Genomic DNA, 25665 nt, shown 5'->3' on the forward strand with positions numbered 1-25665 from the left:
CGAAGCAACAGCTTCATCTTCCACTTCCAAAGACGGGTTTGTGGCTTTTCCTCGACAATCCAGCATTTATTTTCGACGGCGAGAGAAACAAATGAAAGTGGCAAAGTAGTGAGGTTAAAGTTGAACAGAATTGTTTATTTTTTATATAAACTCTTAAATATAATCAGACTGAGCTCTGCCACACATCCACACAACCATGACAAGGTACGTGCATCAAGTTATAGATCAACGAATAGAAAAAAAAAAAAAATGTTGAAAATCTCTAAACTGTTAGAAATCAGCACAAAAATGGCTTTAAAGTGATGAGAAGCATTTTTCCCCGCTTAAATGAAAAGTCCAGATAAAAACGTTAACTTTGAAAGGTCTTTTCATGTTTTTTCCTTTTTTGCCTCCCCACCTACTCGTATCATCTGTTGCAGACATTTCAGACAACCTTGGGCTCTGCTTTTCAATCACAGGGGGCCTGACCAAAACAGATCAATGAGAGAAGGCCACTGGAGATTCTGCTGCTACTGTTGTGGGCTGCACGCTCTAATTGGATGGAGCATGAGTGTTTTACTGAACAGCAGTCTTGTTTTCCACATGCACAGTCAATCCACAGAGCTCCTCTCATCCGGCCGCAACTCCATCCTCCAAACTTCGGGGTGGCAATACATTTCCTATCACAGACTTTCATTAGGTTTTAAATAGAATATTTATATTGCCTATTAGAAGTTGTTTAACAAAGAAATGCTTTGCTCAAAAGGCTGTTAGATCAATGACTTAAATGTAAATGACTACTTTTAAAAAACAGCAGAAAACTTCCAAGTTATCAAACCGGATAGAAAAGTAGACAATTGTGAGATCTGAAATTTTTAATTGATCGTTGAAGCTGCAACAAACAACCCTCTTTAGTTGGGAAAAATGCGTTTTTTCTGGACAAATCCGGTTTAAAGCGCACAAGCCAACGTTTTGAACTCAGTCTCACGGGGCTCAGTTTCATCACAGCTACAACTTCCATATAAAGACCTGTATTTTTCTGATAAACCAGTCTGACCACTCAGGAGGAAACTTTAGCTGACGTAGTTGCGTCCTGATGAACGTCTGGGATTAATTATCTTTTTAAAAAATAGATTGATCCATTTTTAGATCAATAGGTTGACTAATCTAGTATTTATTTGTGTAATAAACAGTGTTTTGTGTGTTTCGGTGTTCTTAACGAGTACACCCTCACAAACGGATAATTACAATTATCTGATAAAAATCACATCAAAATTAGTTTTGCATAAAGAAATGGTTTATATACAGGTGCATACTTTGTTTAATCTTATTCTATCTTGCTGATGTTTGTCAGTGCAATCAGATTAAATATAGTGCAGTTATTAAAACGCCCCCTCACACAAACATGTTAAATCCAGCCCGAACAGATTGTAATCAGAATTTAAACTTTGTAAAGTGCATTTTGTCTCAAACAACTTTCAAACCTCTGAACGGCCCAGTTTCAAGTGAGACGTTCGAGATGATAAAGTTAAACATCTTCAGCTTTTCTCATCCACTAAACGGGAACCGTTGATGCCGCAGTAGGTGACGCGGCTGGGTCGAACCAGAACGCCGTATCCGGACCGGCAGGTGAAGTAGCGGCGGTCGCCCACCGAGCCGTCGTTCTTGCCTTTGGGGCTCCGGAGCTCCAGACCGAGCCAGAGGCCCGGGGCAAAGTCCGCTGTGCCCACGTAACGGATGGAAGCCATCTCGTTGGCGCTGCTCAGGAAGACCTGCATGCCCATGTGGAGACGCACCTGTCCGTCGGAACCAGAACCTGCTGTGTGTCCAGAAAATCCACCGCTGCTGCCGCTCCGGGTGCTCCAGCGGCGGCGGTGAGGATGGGAGCGACTCCTGTTTTTTATGTTTTGTTTGTTTGTGGAGGAGACGAGAAAAGAAAGATTTATGAGAAATTTTATACTGCGGGAAAGAATACATCAAAAATCAGGAGAATAATATGAGCTCAGGGTTTTAGGGATTGATTTTCATTACCCTGTTCCTCCTCATTATAAGCACAATCATGCAGCGGCCATTACAAAAAATAAACATTTTGCTGACTAATACCTCTGCTTCTTATCAGTATTGATTCTGTCACTGCTGCAGGGGATTAGGATGAAACTGAAAAAACTTGAGGGACAAGAAAAAAAGATGTGAGAAGAAGTCACACCTGGAAACGGGGCTTCTTCTGCTCGTTTCCTTTGGGGCAGCGATGGCGGACGATGTGCTGAAACTGCGGCGAATCGTTCCTGCAAACCAATCGCAAAAGTCAGGGGCTTCCACAAAGACACGATATTCAAAATATTAAATATTAAATGAACTGCAGGCTAATTCTCACCGCTGAACTGATGACTGAAGCGTGAAGTGGTGAGCTCTGAAAGGCAGTCAACTGAACCATGGATCCTGCGAGCACAGAAAAATATCTGAATGAGCTTTTAAAGAATGAGACGAGGCGTTGTGGAAGAATAAGCACATTTTAGTCCGCAGTATAAACAAAAAGGTGTACATGTTTTAACTATTGTTCATAAGGACAGCCTAGAAACCTGAAGGGAAAAAAAGTTTGGTTTAACAAACTATGAGGAGAATTCAGAAAAATACAAAGGTCTGAGTAAGCCTGTCACGATAAATTTTGCTGGGCGATTAATTGTCTCAGAAATTATGGCGATAAACGATTATATTGTTTGAAATTTGACAATTAGAAATTATTGTCAAATTTAAGAGGAAATGTTGATTTGTTTTGCATGTAGTACCTTTTCTGACCACTGGATGGCAGTATAAGACTGAACAGAAGAATAGATAGTGAGGGAGGAGCAATGTGTCTCTAAGAAAAATGGGAGAGAGGCCCCTTGACGTGACGTGGGTTGTCTCTGTTCTCAAAATGAACGCTCGGTGTGGTTTGAGCTCTTAAGCATAGTTTTTAATAAAAAAAATAATAATAATCAGTAAACAAGTTCTCAACTTCTTTTTGCAGAGAAAAACAACTTTTTACACAAAGGCACAGGTTTCAACCATGAATTTTGGAGCTTGACAAGTCGGAGGTGTTTTCCTTGAGGTTAGCCTGGTAGCTTAGCTCGTAGCTTAGCTTCTCAGCTTAACCGCTTTTAACATCCAAAAACTCGATTTTAGACGTTGAAAAAGGGTTTTAAAGAGAAAGGGAGAGGTCAGTGTCTTCAGTGGAAAGAGACGCGAAGAAACGATAAAGCCAATAAATAAAAATGAGGTTGATAATTTTCATTTATCATGAGACTGATTTAATTTTATCGCGACAGGCCTAGGTCTGAGGGGGAATATTAAAAATACAGTTGGGAGAAAATAATATAAAGCTGGGTAAAGAAATAAAGCAAAGATGTGGGTGGGAAGGGGGTGTCAGTGATGACTGCTGACAAGCTTCTGGATGAGAACTCTTCATTAGACAGCTAAAAAAAAATAAAAAAAGCTGCACCCAGAGCTTGATTAAAAAATTAAAAAATAAAAAAGTAAAAAAGACGACGCTTTCCGAAATGAAGCTTTTGTCTATAAGAAGTCACAAACAGCAGTAAAAAAAATAAAATAAAATAAAGGAGCATTATGGGATTAGAAAAAAGGAAGACCAATTACATGAAGAAATTAAAGTGCAACAGTCCATCAGTTCTGATAAACTCTTCCACAAACATTATTTTATACGTCAGCTACTTTTTAATAGCTTTTATTTAGTTATGACCAGTTTGCGCTGCAGGCGTTGTGCTGGTAATGTGCCGTTCAGTAACTAAGTGGCTCGAGCATAAAAAATGGTCAGAAAACAGGCTACACATCCCCGGGATGAAACTTTCACAAACTACTTGATAAGTGTGTGATGGTAACTCTTGTTTGTTTGAGAAAGTCCAAGTAACGTCAGGAAATAATGAGGAAAACAAGTACGACTTAGTTCATGTAAAAATACACAGACTTTCTTTTAAAGTGGTCTTGAGCAATAGTTCAGGATTTCTGAAAGCATTTTAAAATTTGCTGTTTTTTTTTTAAACTTTAGTTGCATTTTCCTTATATTTTGTATTTTTAGTTAAACCAATTAAAACTGACCTTTAAAGACTTCTGAACACACACGGTAAACCTGCATTGTGCCAAGACAATAGAAAGCTCGGGTAGATAAACACAAAAAAAAAAGGTTAAGTCATGTCACCTGGACAAGTTTATTTTATTTGAAGCTATAACAAACTATTACCAGTGCCATGTTTTAAACACAATAGGATTTTAGCATCAGCAAAGTGTTTATCAAAGATCTGTTAGCAGAACATTTAGCTGAACCCAAAAGTGTTTTATTGTAGAAATACCTATATTGTGTAACATTTAATTACAATAGTCTAAAATAAACATGTTTTATCCGCTCCCTGCTCTAAAACCCTTCAGCAGATATGATGAAAATGCATTTATGACAACACAGTTTACACGTACGGATGCAGACAGTCTTATGGTTGCATTCCTAACATAACCATGATCAATATGCCTCATCGTGCAGAGTAACAGTAAAATATGAAGAAATGATAAAACTACCACGCAACATTTCAGTTTACAGACACGCTTTACTAACCAGCTCTGTAAATAAATCCTCCTTCACATATTTCAGTTATCCATTATTCTTGTTTAAAAGTAGAAGTCGTGGCATCAGGCTCATTACAAGGTGTCACATTAAATTGAGAAGTCATACTGTGTGAGCGCTCCAGGCTTCGTGTTTGAGAACTCTGACTCGGGTTAATCACCAGAACAGAGGAGCATCGTTTACCTCACAGAGCGCAAAATCAAACATGCCAGCAGTCGCACAAAACGACAGAGAAACTCATTAGTTGCCATCAGACGTATTGATGAGAGCGATGAAAATGGGCCTCGAGGATTTACCGTTAGGTCTGCTCAGGATGTAAAGTTAGCTTTAATGTTCCTGCAGATAAACCCTGACAAAACCAGCTGAGATCGTTAGCCGAGAGTTCTCCAAAATCTTACCTTTGAACTCGAGACGGCGGCGCAAAAACGCCGTGTTTTGGAGGACAGCTGAAGTACCTCACTCCTCCCACTGAGCCATCGTTTTTACCACTCGGCTTGTCCAGCTCGATGCCCAACCAGATTCCTGCGAAAACAAATTCAGATATTAAGACTTCTAGATAGGGATGCACGATATTATCGGCATGGTATCGGTATCGGACGATATTAGCGATGAAAGTTAAATATCATACATTCCATCAAAATAACTGATATAAAAGGCTTCTGTTTTAAGTTAATTTTTAATTGAAGAAACTGTCAAGTATATCTACTACTACTACTTATGCGCTTTTCACTTATCGCTTGTGAACAGGTTGAGTTTAGATTTGTGAAAATTTACAAATTTGCACTGTTCGAGTTTTGTCATTGTGTTCGAGAGAGTAAATGTCATGAATAAATTTGACATTAAACATAATCCAAGTTGAAGTGTTTCATCATTTTCAACCCCCTTTTTGGCATCTGCGTTTGGTTGCAGGCCAAACTGACAAAGACCATGCAGAATAACGTAGTATTTTAATTCCACACCAGAAAATGCTTTGTAGTCTCTGTAAGTAGGTCTAGGGGGAAAAATATCGGTATTGGCCAAATAAGTTTTAACATATTGGCCAAAAATCCAATATCGTGCATCCCTACTTCGAGATGTTCTCCGGTTCCTTTCATCCATCACTCTTGTATAAAAGAAAGCACAGAAGTGTTGTATTAAGATACAGCGAGAAAATCGAGAAGTTTAACAAGTGGGGCTGGATTTGCTGTTGGTAGGTAAAAGTTGCAGTCCTCAGCTCAATGCTGCTGAAACGAAGCAGCTGATTCAAAAGTATCAAAGGAAACGTGAGAATGAAATCCCCTCGAACGTGATCCTGAGTGGTGTGAGATACCAGAGTAATTATTTATACACGACTGATGCCTGAAGAGAACTGCTGCCTAAATATTAATGAATCCAGTGAGCTCCTCTCTTTGGGCTTCGGTGGGTTTTTTTGCTCAACAGCAGCAGATTTTTCCAAATCTGATTTTTTTTTTTTTTTTTTTTTAAGAGTATCTTCAGTTTAGCTAAGGATGCAGTAAATTGAATTTATAGAGGGGAAGATTAACAGAGTGTTACCATGGTGCTGCACTTAATTCACTGTAGAATTTTTAACTTTATTCAAAATAAGAGATAATTTAATCTTGGACAAAAAAAACAAGGTTTCCAAGACCCCTTGGCTACAGTTTTTGTGTGTAAGGTACTGGATGATGCTCATTTCAATGATTTCACTAATAAAATCTAAATATTAGCTTACATTTGTATCTAAATCTTAGATAAAACATGGTCAAACTTATCAACGGGTGTTAATATTATGCAATATCATGATTTATTTAAACAGAAGCCCCAAATAATTTGCTTTTCTGCCCAGATAAATTGTTGAATTTTGTTATGAATTCATTAACAGTGAGAATTATTCATATTCACAATTTATCATTTCCTCAAGAGTCCCTCCACACAGAAGAAAACTGAACACAATTTGCTTTTTCACAACTAACCAGGAGCAAAGCTGGTTTTCCCACAGAACTGAACAATGCCTGTTCTCTGGCCCGCCACCAGCACCCTCTCCCCCTGTCGGACCTCAATACCGTCACACAACAAGCTGCTGCCTGAAGGGGTTCGACTTCTGAAACCTGCAGGACAGGCGATAGTTTGGTACAGCTGGATCTGCGAACTGAAACACTTTCATTGTGTCATACTGCAGTTGTACCTGCAGCGGGAGGAGCTGTGGTACGAGACGACCGACGCGCCGGTGATTGGGCCATCCTGGGGTTTGGGGAAATGTTCTCTCTTTGCTGCCTGGCAGGAAGGCGCTGCCTCGGCAGGGGACGAGGTCGGGCGCTTGGTCTGGGCCGAGAGTCCAACGAGGATGAAGAGGAAGAAAGAGACCGGGAGAGAATACCTGAGAAGAGATTGGTGCAAATAAATCTGAGAACGGGACACAAAGATCAAGTAATCCAATCGAGAGGTTATCCACTCAGAACAGTGGAACATCAACTATTAGTGCGTTAAACGGTAAAAGCTTTTACATTCTGCGGATTAAAAAAAAAAGAGAAAATCTAAGCATCAAATCAGTTTCCTCTTAATAATGAATCCATCATCTTTCCACCGAGGTTTAAATCAGAAACTCATCTTGTTAATTACCTGTGACAGCCCCTTGCAGCCGACAGTAAAGGCTGAACTTGTAGCAGGTACTGAGCTCCAACTAAAAGCCAAAGTGTTAATCCACTCTGCCAACAGGAGGGGATAAAATGGAGCAGGATGCTCAATTTCCCTCTTAAGAAGCCATTTGGACGCAGGACCTCATTAAGCTTTTACCTTCCACAGACCTTCACACGATCATTAAGTACCCAACACTTGGAGGCTAATTGATTACGTCTGTGCCAAAACGCTTTAAGAGGAAGAGAAGATCTGGTTACAAATAAACTTAAACACAGACTAATCCATTTTCCAACATGTACTGAGAAGTAGTTGAATGATTAGTAAAAGTGGACCATTTCCGATGTCTTAATCTGTGTTCGTTTGAATATAAACTCGGTAAACTTCAGTTAAATCTGAAGTGTTTTCTGCTGCAAAAGCACATTCGTAGTTCTACGTAACATTTATCTAACTGAATTTCTCAGATGGATTTATGATGCTGGATTCATTTATTAAATTAGTTGAAACACATGAGAAATTGGGGTTTGAATGTCTTACAAGCCTTTAGCAAAAAATAAAATAAAAATTACACAAATCGTGCAAGAACTTTTCTAAACCACACTACATTTAACTGCAATAAAACAAGCTCAACACTAATCGCAGTACCTGTCTTACTGTCTGAGCCGTCTCTCTCTGCACATTTACTGTGACCAGGTGGACTTTCAGGACGGTCAGGTACTTTTTTAATGGCAGCTAAACCTTTCCACATACAGAGATAAAAAGGAGCCGATTAGAAAACTGATCGAATTAAACAGGACTACAGACAGAGAAGAACATGAAGTGACCTTCACTCTCTTCCACTGTTGTAGAAGAATTTGTTTTCCAATATCGTGCATCCCTAGTGCACGCTCAACCCTCACATGCTCAGCATCTCCTGTGTTACGGTTCGCTCAACTATGTGCCACAAATATACCTTCATAAAGCCGCAGGATCTTAACTGGGCTCAGGCTTGAACTTTGGACCATTGCAACACCTTGAGTCTCTTCTTTTTAAGACATTTTGTTGTAGAGTTGCTGACATGACTGACTGCAAGCTGCTCAGATCCTCTGGCTTCAGAACAAGCCCAAATCATCTGCCCTCCACCATCGTGTGGACGGTTGTGCTGAAATGCAGTATTTGGATTTCACCAAATATTGAACTGTTGTGTTATGGTGAACAACTTTGGTCTCATCCGTCTTGAGGACATTGTTCCAGATGTTTTGTGTTTGGTCAGTTGCAATTTCCCAATCAGCATTTGTGCCTTCATATTCTTTAAAAATACTTTTTTTCCATAGCAACCCTTTCAAGCAAGCCATACATGTTCAGTGTTTTTCTAAAGGTCCTGTCCTGAACATTAACCTGTAACCAGCCGACTGCTTTGACAGAGTCACACTGACTAATGATCGGCTAATCAAATACATCTGATCAGCAGTTGTTTATCCTCTTGGGAAGCAACGAGGACGAACAAAAGCTTTCACACACAATTTTCACATTTCGGCTTCGTTTTTTGTTTGAGAAACAACATGATGGGATCCGTTGTAGCTTTTTGTAAACTTGTGGTAAGATTTAATAATTGTGGATCATTAGGAACATTCACCCATCTTCAATCTGCCTGAGACACGCTGTAATCCAATTCAAGGTAGTGCACCAACTGCACTGGTCTAAAGACAAGACAAGCGGTCCAAGATTAAAGCCGACCTGGACCCTGCATGCAATTGTTGCAAACAAACTCCAGCTACACTCCTGCATACATTCTGGACCTGTCCCAAACTGCACACATTTTGGCAATCTATTTTTGACACCTTCTCTGAGATATGTGGAAAAACCGTACTTCCATCACCACTCATCTCACTGTTCGGGGTGGTTCCTGTGGATACGTCCTTCAGCGAGCACGAGAAGGATGTGATCGCCTTTGGCTCTCTGGCCAGGAGGCTAATTTTGTGCAATTGGAAGGACCCACATACCCCAGCATATGTACATTGGTTAAGGGAGGTCATATATAAAATCCACGTGGAAAAAATAAGCTGTACCCTGAAGGGCTCTGTAAAAAGGTTTTGGGACACGTGGCAGCCTTTTATGTTTATGTTAAAAATATGTCTGTACATGTTTAATTTGTTTAAGTAATGTATGTTTGACTAATTTGGTGTGTGTGTGTGGGGGGGGGGGGGCATCGAGAAAACGGAAAAAAAAAAAAAAAAAAAAACACTGTTTAAAAAAATAAATAAATGAAAAAATCAAGACTAGAAGAAAACTGGTTTTCTGCAACTATCCCAAAGAAAACTAAAAACTTTTAAAAATATAATTCTTGTTGTCTAGAACTAAAGCTACGATTCATCTGACAAACACGTTTTAAATTGGCTATGATGAACAAACATTCATGTAACGTAAAAAATGAACATGCTCTCCTTCGAGACAGATTTGGTTCTTTTGCTCTGAACTCCATTACACACCAGCTCAGAACAGCAAACATTTCTCGTCACTTGACCTTTATCCTGCAGAGCCCCTGGTTCCATCTATCCGTCCACCCTGGATGTTCACTTCAGGAAGACTGAGCCTTTTCGAATCAAGTGTTTGAGATGTTGTCTGCGCTCTCTCCGTCCTTTGAGGCCTGAGCTACTACTGACACACTAATGGGGACCAGTCTGGCATTCTGCTGCGTCTGTCCCTCCTGGTTAGTCAGAAGAAACGGTTTCACAATGACCCTCCAATTTATTGATGAACATGAGCAAGTTGTCTCTACCGCTGATCCGATGGGACAGTAAAATGCAGGTTGCTCTGAAAGTTCTGGCTGACAAAAGCCTTGAAAAGTGTGTGGTCATAAATTAGTCTAGTTCAAGTTGTTCAGAGGTGCCCTCAGATGCATTACATGCTGTACATAAACACTCACACACACACACACACACACACTGTGATTAATGGCTGCCAGGCCACTCAGCCTGTCTATGCCCCAGTTATTAAACTCGCCTTAATTGGACTATCAATCACTGGTTTCCACTGGCCTCTCTGAGGTCCGGTATTCCAGTCACACTTTGATCAATCAACCCTCAGAACACTAACAATTACAACAGCGCAATACAGCTGTAAACCCAAAAGGTGGTGAGAATAACAAAAACACAAGACAAGCTTTCGGATGTAAATTAAACAACGGATGCCATTTGTCAGACGCTGAGAGATTCAAAGAGTGAGAGAGTGAGGTCCCATCAGTCTGATGGATGCGTCAGCCGTTGGCAGCAGTTCAGAATACACTTTCCACAAAGATTAATATTAAAACTAAGATGCAAAGAATCCTGTCATGCACCAACATGGTTCAACAACAAAGACAAAACGGATGTGTTCATTTTTTTAAGATTTAAAAATCAGACACCCCCCTTCACCCCCCCATTTTCATGTGAAAACTTTATGGAGAAAACTATAGTAAATGAAGGCTCCCGGGAAGGTGAAATTCACCATGTCAGGAAAAAAAAACAGTCATCAAGTCGAGCATCCAACCACATGACAATCCTCTAAAGCAGGGGTGTCTAACTCGCTTACAAAAGGGGGCCAAAATTAAAACCTTTTTCAAACTAAAGGGCCAATTTCAGAAACTACATTACCTCAAATCAGATACCAAACAATTTCTAGGTCACAAGTTCCTCAACAAGAGTTCGATTGATCTCATTTGATGTTCTCTGTTGTGCTTTCAACATCATAATCAAAGATTACTGAAAAAAATCAACAGATAGAAGTATTTTACGTTTCACATTTCATCTTGGGGGTCAGATAAGATGTCAACGAGGACATCGAAGACTCATTTACAAGAGAGATATGTTACATAAAACTTACAGATTATTATTAACGTGATTACAGCACTAAAAAGCCACCGACTTGGTTTAGCCCACTACACAAAATGGTCTATGGAAAAGGATAAAAATAGGTTTTCATATTTTCAGATGAATTTATGCTTAAAGATCGAGCGAAGAAGCAAAAACTCTAAAGCCTGTTTAGTTTCTTTGGCTGTAAATGAAACTAAAATGACAAAAATCATTAACACTGGTTATCAGCTCTTTTTAAAAAAAAATTTGTCTATAACAAAGTTTTTAAAGTTATTGAAGAAAGCAAGCCAAAACCATCACTACTGTCCCAATTTTACAAGAAGAATACAAATATTCACAAGTGTCTGTCTCAAATGAGACGAAGTTTACAACCTTAATGGCCTCAGGGAGCCGATTTTATTGTTAGGAAGTTATTTATGAGAATACAGCGGCTATTCTGAAATATTTAGCCTCCATGGTTCTTTTTCTTCAACTGTGGTCTAACATTGTATTCGTGATCTTCTCTAGGGATCTGAATCAGATGCTTGTGACATAAAAAAGCACTTGCCCCTCGTTTTTTTATCTGCACTGAAAAATATAAAGTTCTTTATTCCTCTGGCCCAGTGGCTTTTCAACATCCCCATCGTCTGTGGTTGAGGTTATGGCATGTTTTTATGATAGTACATCCAGGCAGAGCTCCTCGGGGGAAGATGTTTTTTTTTTCTCAATGCTTGTGGGCCTCGTTTTGTCATAATGTTTAGTTATCCTGGCAGAACCGGAGCACAAGTTCATCGTGACCACGCTCTTCACCAAGCCTCACGATCCTTGAAAGTTACATTTACACTTTTTCAAACTTGTCTAAAATAATAAGCCAAACATTTTCCAATAAAACGAACATCATTTCCTTACCCGTGTTGACCTTGGAAGTAACTCGGGACAGATCAGCACGCCGAGGAGGACGCAGAGGCGTCGATGTTCTTGTGAAGCTTGATTTACGTTTTTCCAAAGGCTTACTTATTTTGGACAAAGGAGCAAATATTCCTAGGAAAAGTTGAAAGATTTTTAAAAATAATAATAGTTACCGAGTCAGTACGTTGGATCTTTAAGCACTGGAGCACGACGTCTTACCGTGTTTAGTTCGGCAGGTGAAATACTGAACCCCTGCGACAGAGCCGTCGTTCTTTCCCTCCGGTTTGTCCAGTTCCACTCCGGCCCAGAGGCCTGCGGAAAACTCGGTGCTGCCGCAGAATCGCAGCGTTCCGACCTGCAAGCGCACGTTCAAGCGTCAGGGAAAGACTACAACACAACGTGGTGAGAAAAACTCCTTTGACACAGATTGAAGAACAATCAGAAATTAATGGTTTTACTGCATTTCTTCACCCACGAAAACAAAAAGAAAAAATATTATTTGAAGCACGAGATGGAAAAAGTGGTGTTAAGATGATGACCAGGCACAGAAATATTAGAGAATTTCTTTAAGAGCAAATGTCTAGATGGGCAAAAACTTGAGGATTTTAAATGCAATTGTTCCACGAGGGCAGAAGCAGCTAATGATGGCGGTCGGTGATTTTCTTCTAGTCTTCTTTTACAAAAAAAGGTTTTGTGTGTTTTTTAATCCATAAACATGTTAATGACATACTGACGCTGCAAATACAAAAAAAAAAAAACACACAAAAAAACACTGTGATAAGAAAATAAAAAACATTAATTTTCTTAGGTCGTTTCAATAAAATAATTCCATCGAATAAAATAATGAAATAAATAATAATTAATAAATAGATAATTAATAAATACAGGTAATAGATAAATAAAATAAGTCCGTAATATAAGTCCGTAATATAAGTCCGTAATATAAGTCCGTAATATAAGTCCGTAATATAAGTCCGTAATATAAGTCCGTAATATAACTCCGTAATATAACTCCGTAATATAACTCCGTAACATAAGTCCGTAATACAAGTACGTAATATAAGTCCGTAATACAAGTACGTCTCCAGAAACTTTCCACTGGGAGTTAAGTTGGGAAATATTCAAATTATTCCAAAATGGATGCTTTCCGTGGGAATTAAATGGAAATAGGAAGTGATTTAATCAAACTGTCGAATCCCAAATATAAAAAAAAAAAACCTAACATTTGTTTTGTCACAGGCAAATACGGAGTTTATGAAACTAAATGTATGACCTAATTTGCATATGTTGCTGTTCACATCACTGTTACGATCACAACTTTTACAGAACAATTCATTTTCAACATTTCTACAGTTCTCCATTTTTTGTTATGGTCACTTCACATTTTAGATTCATGTACACAATTCAGAACAAAAATATTCAAGTGGTGATTTTTAAATGTTTGAGATTGAAATCACAAAAATTGCAATAAACTGCATTTCATAAACTGTAACTGAACAAACCTTCGTTACTATTTCTATCTCTTACTACATGTCCATGTGATAGTTTATCATTAAATTATAATCATTAAATATATTTCCCTCCCAACTATATTTAAAACTCCTGTTAAGGGCCAACCTTTAAGGTTTTAACTCCAGATTTATTTCATTAAAAAAATAATTTGCTTCAATTCCCATGGAAAGTTTCCAACTTATCAGTTTTGCAACCCTTAGCGTAACGCATGCTGATCGTAACAAAGCTGTAAACTCTGCTGAAGAACTTAAGATGTATATTTTGTGAAAGCGATCATATTTTGATTTTATCCGTTTATCAATCACAGCACACACGGTTCACACCTGACAACTTCCATTAGAGCTTTCCTGATCAGTAAGAGGCGTTACAATCCCAGATCATTTGAAAATGGTCTGAGCCCAGTTGGTTTAACTGTCTCTTAACACAACTCATCCTAGAAAACATTGAAGGCCAGCCCACTCAGGTGACAGGCCTTCTGCCAGAGGAAATCAAAAAACGCATTTGGACACTACCTCAGGTGCTCAGTCTCATTACCCATGAAGTTGTTGGTCGTCTACGAACACAAATAAAGCACTTACGGGCAGGAGATAAGACTTTTTATCGTGTTTGGTCAGACGGCTTCTAACAGTGGATCAGTTTCATTTGGAGAGGATTAAATCTTGGTTCTGGCTTGTGTTCAATGCTTGTTTCAATGTATAGAAGGGCTGCGCTCTTATCTACATGTGAGCATGTGAATGCCAGCAGTCTTATACATCTGTTGCGTCACAGGGCAACACATAATTTAAACCACAACTAATCTGGCTGGCATGACTGATCAGAAATATTTTGTTTCAATTTAAAGAGATTTGACAAAAAAAAAAAAAAAAAAAAAAAAAAACAGACAACTCGAACTCTGATGTTAAATGTATCAAAATTAAAGGTCCAAATATATCTGGGAGCAAAGTGTGTAAATGGCTTGTTAGTAGGATATCCTTAAAACACACACTGCAATTACACTGAGACTTCGCAAAAGCATTTACCATATTTTTTGCCGTACACGTCACATCGCCCTATAAGTCGCATCAGTCTGAATATGTCTAAAAAGTGGAAAATCCATAAATATGTCGCTTCACCGTATACGTTGCATCTATTATGCGTCACATTTGTTACGCTCCACCGCTGACAACCCGGAAATGTGGGCCTGTGTGCCAAAAATCGATTGTCTGCCAAAAGGCGGCCGCGGGAGGATTTAAACAAGATTAACACATAAAAACAATTATTTGTTTGCTCGAAATTATATTAAATTTGTATCTCAGTTCAACTTTTCCTTAATAAAATGCACTTTGACGGTCAAATCCGCTGCATTTACAAAATTATTCGCTGCCTCGGTGCTCCGGGACTGACGGAGGAACGCTGCGCATTTCTTCAAAATTTAACAAGATAACCTAAAACAATTATTTTTTGCTCAACATTATAGTAAAAGGTGTGTCTCAGTTGAACTTTCACTTAATAAATGCACTTCAATGATCAAATTAGCTGCATTTCGCCAGGGCAGTGCAACAAAATGAAGCCGATTTGACGGTTGCTCCAGGCGATCTGGACGAAGGTGACAGGCTATGGCAAGCTAATTGTGTCATTAATAGCCTTCTTTTTTTTTTTAACCTATTACATGACACAATGGCATGCCATACTACTCAAGTGCCATCTAGTGGTTGAAAATGGTAGTGTTCATTATTTTCAGTCAGAATGAATGAAAACATCGTATCTCAGTCAAAAATTGGTTTAAATATGAGAAGAAAAAAAACATACGTCACTTTGGTGTTTAAGTCGCAGAGCATGCCAGTTATCCAATTTTTTTTTTTTTCAAAAGCGACTTATAGGGCGAAAAATTCGGTACTTATGAACAACAGTTATGTTGACAAAGCACAACATGAGATCCAGGACAGTGTAAGAGATGATTCAGGCAAAGATGATGAGCACGCTTGTGTTTTTAACATCTGAGCTCTTCACTCGAAGCCGTAGCTGAAATTGGATGCAACCCGTGAAATCAATTTAAGAGCATGTTTCTTAGTAGTAGTACTAAATATTTAGAGAAAGCAAACTCTTATTGCTGGAAGATTTAATAAGATTTCAACTACAGTCCCAATGAGACGCTGACACAAAAACTCAGGGATGAATAAACTTTTTTTTTCTTTCTAGAAACCTCTTGCCAGCTTCAAGTGAGACGCAAACTGTTACATCTGTGGACAAAGAGAAGCTCTTCTTTGTTTTTACAGCAACATGACACTCACCTTCTGTCTGGCTATAACCACGCGATCACCCAGTTGAATCCCCATGGAGGCGAGTTGTATCCTAGCCCTATCACAGAGCGCAGGAACAGACTGGCCTTGTAGTGTGAAGGGCAGCGGTGAGATGGGTCGAGGTAAAGCCTGTCTCAGTAAAGTCAGCAGCTCTTTGGCCACAGCGGCTGCATCTGCCATCTCCAAGGGCATATCGAGGGGGTCGGGCACAACATCTGCTGGACTCTGTCCTTTGTCATTCTGTCAGAAGAAAGAGATCAGGTGAGCAATGACTTCATGTGGAAATGTGATTCAAAACTGAACTCGACATGGATTTACACATTGATTTGGATGTTTGTAACTTCAGTGAACTAAATTATTTATATAAATATCCGATCGGAGAAAGACCTCAGCAACACGTACTTCATCAATATGCATAATACTGTGAATACTAAAACAATCCAAAATTACCAAGTATGATATTTTTACCTAAATCTCAATGGAAAACACAAAATAATTGTCAACTTAACATTTGATCAACATGTCTGGTTAATAAATCACCTAAAGCTTGCATTAGATGCTTAAAAAATAAAAAAAACTGTGGTTTGAGTTCATATTGATGTAATTATCAGATGATTTGCATCTATGTAATGAATATTGTATGGTGGCCCTGAGGTGCTATAAAACAGAAAACTAAAGAAAATGGGAAGATTTTAGTGAAAACTTTTTTTTTTTTTGGTCACCAATAGGGACTTGGATCTGAAGAACTAGAACTGAACCAGTGCATAACAACTAGAACTGAACCAGTGCATAGCAAACTTTTAATGTTAATGTATGAGCTGATAAGAATAACAGTGGGAGAAGGTCATCAGGCCTTTTTCTATGGGCTCGACTCAGCCTGACCAGAGACGTCAACCATGAGACATCTCCTTCCCACAATTCAAACCCACCATTTCTGAAAACCTCACAACTGCAACTTTTATTTACTTTGTTAAATACATATTTATACAATATATCCATTAAGATGCCAACACGAAAACCAACACCATGGCACTATGAGGGGGTGCAGATGTTTTCATGCTTGTTGGCTGACAAAAGAATTCAGATGAAGTTAGACCAAATGGACTCAATTTATGGGCTCAGACCAGCGAAGGGACAGTGGTCTCGACTCTGCCACGGCATTTTTGGAAACTGACAGATTGTGATTGTTGTGTGACTTTATTCCACTTATATGCCCATTGCTGTGTTGTGTGTAGCATGAACAGAAAATAACATTGCAGAAGTTTCAGGCAGCCATGCTACGACGACCCTGCCTACATCGACCTGCATTGCTGAGCTGCGAGAACCACTACAACTTCAAACTTAGGTTGCACCTAGGAAGAGAGTGCACACCCTCTGGAAGACATCCTGCATCCTTCCTGCTCCTAAAAAGAACTGGCCCAGCGAGCTGAATCCTCCGACCAGTGGCAGTCTGTGGTTGCCAGTTTCATTTTCGACACCGTGATATGCTGAGGGGGCAGCATATACAAGGACACATCCAGGCTGGAAAAAAAAAAACTGATCAGGCCAGCCGGCTCTGTGGTCGGCGTGAAACTGGACTCTGATGGTAGCAGAGAAGAGAACGCTGGACAAACTGCTGGACATATGGCAAATGCCCATCACCATCTGCACATCGTCATCAGCAACCAGAGGAGCCTGTTCAGTGACAGCCTGCTCCTTCCCATGTACAGTCCTTTGTCCCTCATGTCATCAGTCTGTACAACTCTTCAATGGGGGTGGGGATAGAGGATGGGAAGTAGTATCCACCACACCTTAAAATAGCCATTAACTGGTTTTCTAGTATTTACTGTTCAATCCGTATGTATGAATATTACGGTACTTTACTTTGCATTACCGATATTTGTACTTGCTAACTGTCTCTTTTCTTACTTTTATTTTTCCTACAACCTGTTCAGTGATGTTATTTAATTTCCCTAAAGGAATCTTCCCAAGGGAATCAATAGTTTCGTCTAATCGAGGCAGCACTTAAGTATTAAAAACCACCAACACTGCGTAGAACTGAGTAGAATCAAAGTGAATTGTGGTGTGACTAGACAATGGATAAAAAATAAAAAAAAACAGCTGGTATTCTCTTTTTAGCAAACTCAGAACAGTGACAGCTTCATTTTTAGTAACGTCAGTGCATCAAGTAACAAAAATACGTGCATCTCCCTCTTCAAGGAGTTAATTGTTTTCCTGTCTGGAAATGCTGAGATGAGCAGACATTATATATTTCTGTTCTTAGAACAAAATCCCTATCAGACTTTTAAAGAAGCTGATCAGCCGGATTACAAAACAATCCCGGATGACTCAAAGCTACCAAAGTCCAGGAACTAAGAATAGAGCTCAGAATTAGCACTTTTCGGATAAGAGAAGGCAAATGGGGGTTGTTGCGGAGGTGGGACATGCGAGAGAAGCTTATCTGAAGTTGTACTGGTTGTTTTCCACAACACCTTCAACACATGCACGTGGTTTATGATAAATACAAGTTTTAATATCAAAACACTGAGCTCATGTCTGCTCCTCTCCTCTCAATCTGCCTTACTGTGCACAAAAGGTGAAACAAGAATTAAATAAATCAGTTATTTTCTATATTTTTACAGTTTTTATAAAACAGTCTAAGCCTCATCTGTGTAGGTTTTAATGTGTTTTATAGTTAAAGCCCTAATTTAATCCAAACGAAGAACTCACGGTAAAACGTTCAACTCTGTCCCACACTCGCACGTTGACAGCTTTCTCTCCCACACAGAAGTGCTGCTGTGTGTGAAACTGTTAAATTATAATGTTCAGGAGTTGTCAACAACTACCCTGAAGAGTTATTTAAAGTCAAGAGGCTGTTTCACCAAGAAGCATTTCTGAATTTTATTCACTGCAATTTATACAAAAAGTGAACATCTGAAAAACTGAATTTCTCGAGAGAAAAAAAAGGTTTTGCTGCAAAACTAAAAAAGTTGGTCATTTGATATGCATATTATTTTTATACATGCATCGCTGTTCTGAAAGCTTCTCAAACAAGTTGTACAATAAGAGGGTGAAGGTCTAAATGCCCAGAACATTGGCTCCATTTCATAAATTAATCCAGTAGCTTCAAAAAGATCAACAAGTGCATCGATGAGCGAATTAAAAATGTTTTTGCAAACAAGTGCTCATAATGAAAAGGAGTGTTAGCCTTTTATGCCAACATTCAAGATGCTTTTTATTCGTTTCAATGATTAGAGAAGCTTCAATTAGTACTTTCATTAATTAGTGGTAGTTTGAGATGTGAAAATGCTTTTAGTTTCATGCTGTGAAGTGTGTGTGTGTGTGTGGGGGGGGGGGGGGGGAGAGAGACAAGCAAATGTAGATAAATGATCGTTTTCCTTTTCAAAGGTTAAAAAATAAATAAAACAAACAGTATTTCTCTAAGCATAAAAAACAAACCACCTTATGTTGGATGTGATGTTTATTTTCTGATTTCACAGTTGAATTATGTTTTCTGTAGAGATGCACTGATCCAATATTAGTATTGTATCGATATGAGTTCATCAGAATTCTTCTTCTACTTCCTCAGGTGGCTGAGGCGAGCTGGTCTGGGAAGCTCAGTCCTCACCTCATTCTACAGGTGTGCAGTGGAGAGCATCCTGTGCTCCAGCATCAACGTGTGGCATGGGAGGCTGCACAGCTGCAGAAAGAAAAGCTTTGCAGAGAGTGGTGAAAGCTGCACAGAAGTCTGTTGGAGTCAGACTCCCCACCATCACAGACATTTACACCTCCAGATGCAGGAAGAGGTCCACCTGCATCATGAAGGAGCCCACTCACCCAGCACACACCTTTTGCCCCCTGCATTTAAAGAAAACTAATGTTTTAAGTTAATTCAGCACTGCTTTTCTATATCGGATCTTTATCAAACGATACAACGGAAGTGAAAAAAAGTGGATCGTGCATCCCTAGTTTTCTGACTGATTCAGAACCAGTCACCTGCAGAAAGTGTTGCTGAATAAAAATCAATTTCTAACATCTCATTTCTTCTCAAAAGATCTGCTGCTTTGAAAACTCTCGTGTTGATTTCACCGTCTGCTAAAATCACAGACCTGCGTTATGAAAAAGTGACTGTAGCAAATATAAAATTTCAAACTGAAAGTAAAATAATAAATTGAACAGTGGGTGACTTTCAAGATTTTAAATAGTGATATGTAAAGAAAACAAAAAGGCAGGAAAAGATTAAACATATTATTCATCAAAAACCTTTTCATTTCTTTAATTCAAAGTCTGCTCTGACGATTCTCTGCCGAGTCCAAGTAGAAAGATTTGATTCAAGCTCTAATAAGAATGACCCTCAATTTGATTCAAGCTCTAATAAGAATGACCCTCAATTTGATTCAAGCTCTAATAAGAATGACCCTCAAAAGGAACGAAACTGCTCCGTTGTTGTGCCTTACAAACTCACAAGTTGTTGATGTTACAAGAAGAGCTGCTGTAAATACTATTTTCTGGACTCTGGATGTTCAATTTTTAATAAAAGTAAATGATTAAATTTTAAAATAAAAAAGGAACATTGTCTAAACTGAAAATACAGATAAATATGACGAAAAACTCTGAAAAGTTAGTTTCAGCCCCAGCAGATCTTTAAAAATATGAGACCACCACCGCTTACCCCCTTACTGCGTAGATTCATCTACACGTTTTCAACACGGTGAACAAATGTGATTTGAAGAGTTTTCTGAACCAACAGCAACGTTAGAAAACATAAAAGCTGGTAGACCAATGCACTTTTAATAAGGTCACACAAAATAATCCTCCCTCTGGTATGATCAACTTTTACTTGGCAAGAAAAGGAAACCTCCACAAGCTTAAAAACTTCGAAATACACACAAAAAAAATAAAGTAAAAACCATTTCATCCCCAAGCTTTGTGTTCTCAGCCTAAAAAAAAATAATCCTCCTGGATTAATCTATGACCAAGGAAATTATATGTTAGTGTGCATAGTGCTTTGGTGACCTCCAGTGGGTTATTAGTGTATACAAATAAACGGGTGCTTTTGTTCCCCCCCAAAGTCTGCACCTAGTTAATGCAGCTTTGGTGCAGCTGTGGGAGGAAATTATTCCCTAAAGTTTCAGTGAGAAACATTTAGAGCAGAAACATAATTTTACCTGAACTTAAGTAACTTGTATCCAAAAAAAGCTGCTCCACTTTTCCTCTCCATCTTGTTCCAGGACAAACCAAACATTATATTGTTGCTCCATATATCAGGTTGCTGTTTCTTTTCAAACTTTATGCATAATTTAGAATGGCATCATCATTACATACAGTAAATTTTAAACTTTTTAGCTCCGATGTGCGTTTAGGTTTTCTTTTTGATTGAAACATTTGTACAAATTAAAACTATTTTACTGTAAAAGCTATAAAAAAAAAAAAGCAGAGCTGTCTCCTAACTATATGACAAAGCCAAACGTTTTCACAAGTTTTATTGTAATCATGTGGTGCAACGAAATAATCAAGAACCAACTAAAATTAATTGGTTCTCATGTTGAAATCAAAATTATCCTGCAGATCGATGCCAAGATAATGACTTAGTGATGACTTGCCAAAGAAAAATTCAATTTCTCCAACTCAGAAGACAAGTCTGATGGAGTGTACAGAGAAAGTGGGGAAATATACTTACTCTGAAAGCTGGATTGGCTCCCAGCTCCAAGAGACATTTGATGGCTGACGTGCACAGGTTGGATGCAGCGATGTGCAGAGCTGTGCCAAAGTCAAAGTCACTGCAGGTAGCATCAACCTCTAAAAAAAGAAGAGGAATATGGTACAGTCCAACAATGCTGAGCGCTGACAAACCTCGATAGATTGTGTTTGTAAGCATAAAGTTTAAGCATTTTTGATCATTTCCATCTGATATCCAGTTCTTACACCAAGAACTTTTGTTCAAATATTGTTCCATCACCAGGGAACCAATTAAGGAGCAGATCAGTGGGGTGGCTCAGTGCCTTATCTGCATTTTAATGTTGGAAACACTGCTCTCTTTGTACCAGGACAGGACATTCTTCAAACAAAGTCTCTAGGTAATTAAAAACACCTAAAGACCCTGTATATATTTTAATTTATGAAGTGCAACTCTATTCAGTTTTGCACAGAGATGTTTATTTGCTGAGGCCTGCTTTTAAGACAAACGGCCACATGTTCCTTCCAGCTCCAGCAACTCTAAGCCGAGTAGTGACTTTTGGATATTGGACGTCATATTTTATGTTAAACGGATGATGATCCAAAAACGTTTCATCAAATGGCAAAAAAATCTGTCAGTTTTCAATTCTATCAATACTGTAAAATCATGTTGTATGAAACGAGTTCCCAGAATGTACACTAAACCACAGCAACAACAAAAAATGAATAAAACATTTACTGGTTAACAAAACGGCACCACCAATTGTTCGCTCCACAGTTTGAATTAACCAACAAACCACTGGTAATTCAGAAAGTTTACCACAACAAGAACATTAATTGCTGAGGCTTTAATCCTTTCTGGCTCCTTGGTAGTAAAATATGGCTGATCTTTGCACGTCTCTCTGCTCTTACCTCCAGGCTGGGCGGCCTGTAGAACCACCCGGATCAGCTGGGGCACATCGAAGTAGGCGGCGTAATGCAGGGCCCTCATGTTTGTCCAGCGCGAGCGAAGGCTGGGATCAGCACCCAGGGCGAGGAGCTGACGGGCAAAGCTAGCCGCCGTCTCTGCATCACCTGAAGAGAATCAAAGCTTGTCAGATTACGCTGAATGATGTTTGATGAACTGGACCTCTTTGTGAGTTGTATGCATGTCAGTGGATAAGCAACATAAACTAATGCACTGAAGCGTCAGATTAGATGTGTGTGGACGTTTATCAAGCGGCTGAGTCAATACTAACCAATGCCCGGAGCCCCGGCCTTGCAGCAGTAGTGCAGTAAGGTCATATCAGTCAGACCATCTCGATCATTCACGCCACAACCTCTCTTCAGGATCTGTGCAAAGAAAATATGATGTAAAGAGCCACAAAGGAGCAGGTGTCACCGAGTGGAAATATTAGAACGGGGCATAAAGTGACACTCGGGCACACTGCAGTGAACAATGAAGTGTGCCTGTCCTCTCATAACTCTACTCAGGTTTTAATTTAGACAATAAAATCACATCAAAGCAAGGCATTTATTTCTCAAAGGATTAAAAAATAGATACATGGAGGGGAAACAATTTCTCACGATAACCCCTGAGGAATGCTGCTTTGCGCAATTGACTGCATTGCAGGTACAATGTGTAACTCCAGATAGAAAAAGTCTGTGGTTTAAAAGGGAATTCATTAACGAGAAAAGATTTGCATTTTAACAGGAGGGCAATGGAACAGAACTGTCACCTCGATGCCAATGACATCTATGTTCTTCTGAACCTGAGGCACCCACTGCCTGAGGACAGCAAACAGCTCAGGGATGGTGGTGTTGGGATCCTGAAGAATCTCCTTGCACTGCGGCTCACTGGGGTCAAAGAAGGAGAACTCTGGAGGTGGCAAGAGGGACAAAAATCAATAGTTTTACAAGGAGTGTTGAGCATTTTCTATCAGTACATGAACGTGAGGAGAGCCTGCAGGGCACACTTTTCTGCAACAGACTGAAATGATTTAGAAAAATAGGCAACTTTAAAAAGAGCCCTGTTGTTCTGCAGCGGCAGACAAAAACCACATGTGACGGTAGACGGCACGCCACAGACCAAACGAAGAACTACAGAACCCGATTGAGACTAAAAAACTGGTCCATGCATTTATCACGTCTAGGCTGGACTATTGCAATTGTTTATTATCTGGGTGTCCAAATACTTCTTTAAAAAGTCTTGAGAGTTAATCCAAAATGCAGCTGTCAGAGTCTTAATAAGCATTTATAGGGGAGCTGTCTCTCCAGTTTTAGCTTCTCCACTGGCTCCCTGCCAAATTCAGAATAAAATTCAAAATCTTACTTCCAACCTACAAAGCCCTCAACAACCTAGCTCCATCTTGTATTAGAGATCTTATAGTTCCATATTTTCCCAACATAGCACTTTGTTCTCGACTGCAGGTTCCTAGAGTTTCCAAAAGTAAAATGGGAGGCGGAGCTTTCAGTTATCAGAGACCTGTCATTCTGTTAGTTTGTTTCTCCTTCCTGTCATCTCTCTTTTAAAGCTCCACGTGGAAAACCTAGTCAAGAAACTGAAAGTTAAACTGGGTTTCTTTTTCAGAAACAGAACCCGTCTAACTCTGAACGCCAGGGAACACCTTGTAACTTTGACTTTCCTTCCCTTTATTGATTACGGTGACATTATTTACATGAACATTCCTACAAGAACCCTGCAGATGTTGGATGCTGTCCATCATGGTGCATTAAGATTCATAACTGGCTGTGATTATCGTACCCACCACTGCACCCTGTATTCACTGGTTAACTGGACATCATTAACTTCACACAGACTTTCTCACTGGTACATTTTCATCTTTAAATCACTTCTTGGTCTGTTGCCTTCGTACATCTCCTCCTACATGTCTCTGCATGAGTGCAGCTACAGCGTGCGCTCTCAGGACATTATTACCTGCAGTGTTCCCTCAGTGCAGATTGAACTTGGCAAAAGGACCTTCTCCTACTCCGCTCCCGTTTCCTGGAATATCTTACAAAAACATTTGAAGCTCTCGACCTTGACCTCTCTAAGTGGCTTTAAGAATCTGTTGGGACTCCTGGCAAGAACCAATGCAAACATGTTCTTGTTTTTAGTTTTCTACATTCGCCTTATAATCTAGTTGTTTTTTGCTACTTTTTTCCCCCCATCTTATTTTAATTTGTAAAAAAAAAAAAAACTGTATGCCTCTTAAGATTGTCAATTGTTGTTCACTGCTGTAATCACTCTTTGTTGAAATCAGGTATCTTTTGTAAATGAGTCCTCGAGGCTCAATGGAATTAACCTATAAATAAAGGTTGAACGAAATGAACAAAACCCAGCCGGATGAAGCAGATTGCCACTTGTCCTGAGCCTGGTTCTGCTGGAAGCTTCTTCCTGTTCAAAGGGAGTTTTTCCCCTTTCCACTGTTACTGTTGTCAATGTGCTTGTTCAGGATAGGAGACTGATGAAGTGAAGATTCAACACTATCTGCTGGCTTCCTTAGATAACTTGTACCAATTGACTTTTATGATGTATGTGAATGTTTTTGTACAGTGCCCTGAGAAAACTTCTGTTGTGACGTCGCGCTATAAAAATAAACTATTGAACACATTCACTGAAGGACCAAAGCATCACTGTATAATTTAACCAGCTGCTGATTGCATTACATGAACAGGGACTTCAATGAGGGGCTCTTTCTTTCTGCTCATCAGCTCATTTGGTCATTAATTAAACATGCGTCTTGTTTGGTGATACACAATAGCAGAGTAGAGCAATTTTAGCACGAACTCTGTCGAATGTGCAGATGATTGGGAACCCTAACCAGAATCAAGCAGTATTTTAACAGACTGGCTAATCTTTGCAAAAAAGATTCATTATTAGTGGGTTTTTTTTTTTTTTTTTTACAATTTACTTGAAAGAAGCCAAACCTAATAAATTCTTAGCATGGTGGTGATAACCTTAAAAATGTTCCAATGGTTTTCTTTGGAACATTTTTCCTCAATAATTTAAGCCAGTCTTTGTGGTTGACCATTTCTTTTAGAGAAACGTGTCGTTTTGAGAGGCCACTTGAGTGACCCATGAAGCTTGCTCATGAAATGTTTCATTAGCTGGTCTATTTGTCCAGAAAGCCTTAAATCCATTCTGTCAACAGCTTGTTCTGTGTTTCAGTGGATCCTCACCACAGTCACCGGGCTGAGGAGCAGAGGCCACCTGGTGGATAACCGCTCGCTGCTGGGAAGACTGGCTCCTCTGGCAGCCCAGGACGACGTCCCCTTCAGCGGGCTCTGAAATGTCCTCCTTCGTCATCCCTCCCTCAGG

The 25665-nt window shown here is 39.3% G+C and overlaps 1 protein-coding gene across 1 annotated transcript; it reads right to left on the minus strand.

Moving 5' to 3' along the window:
* Positions 1–1278: 1278 nt before the first annotated feature.
* On the minus strand, positions 1279–25665 carry LOC119427165 (CAP-Gly domain-containing linker protein 4). The gene is made up of 14 exons (XM_037694747.1): positions 25527–25665; positions 23084–23223; positions 22604–22697; positions 22278–22439; positions 21370–21488; positions 15702–15950; positions 12139–12274; positions 11920–12051; positions 6753–6944; positions 6541–6675; positions 4987–5110; positions 2354–2418; positions 2186–2264; positions 1279–1872 (listed from the first exon to the last, which is right to left on the minus strand). The coding sequence occupies exons 1-14, from the start codon at positions 25651–25653 to the stop codon at positions 1518–1520; spliced, it is 2109 nt and encodes a 702-aa protein (XP_037550675.1). The 5' UTR covers positions 25654–25665; the 3' UTR covers positions 1279–1517.

This window comes from Nematolebias whitei, chromosome 21, assembly GCF_014905685.2.
Source record: "Nematolebias whitei isolate Nwh7 chromosome 21, NemWhi1, whole genome shotgun sequence".
Lineage (NCBI taxonomy): Eukaryota > Metazoa > Chordata > Actinopteri > Cyprinodontiformes > Rivulidae > Nematolebias > Nematolebias whitei.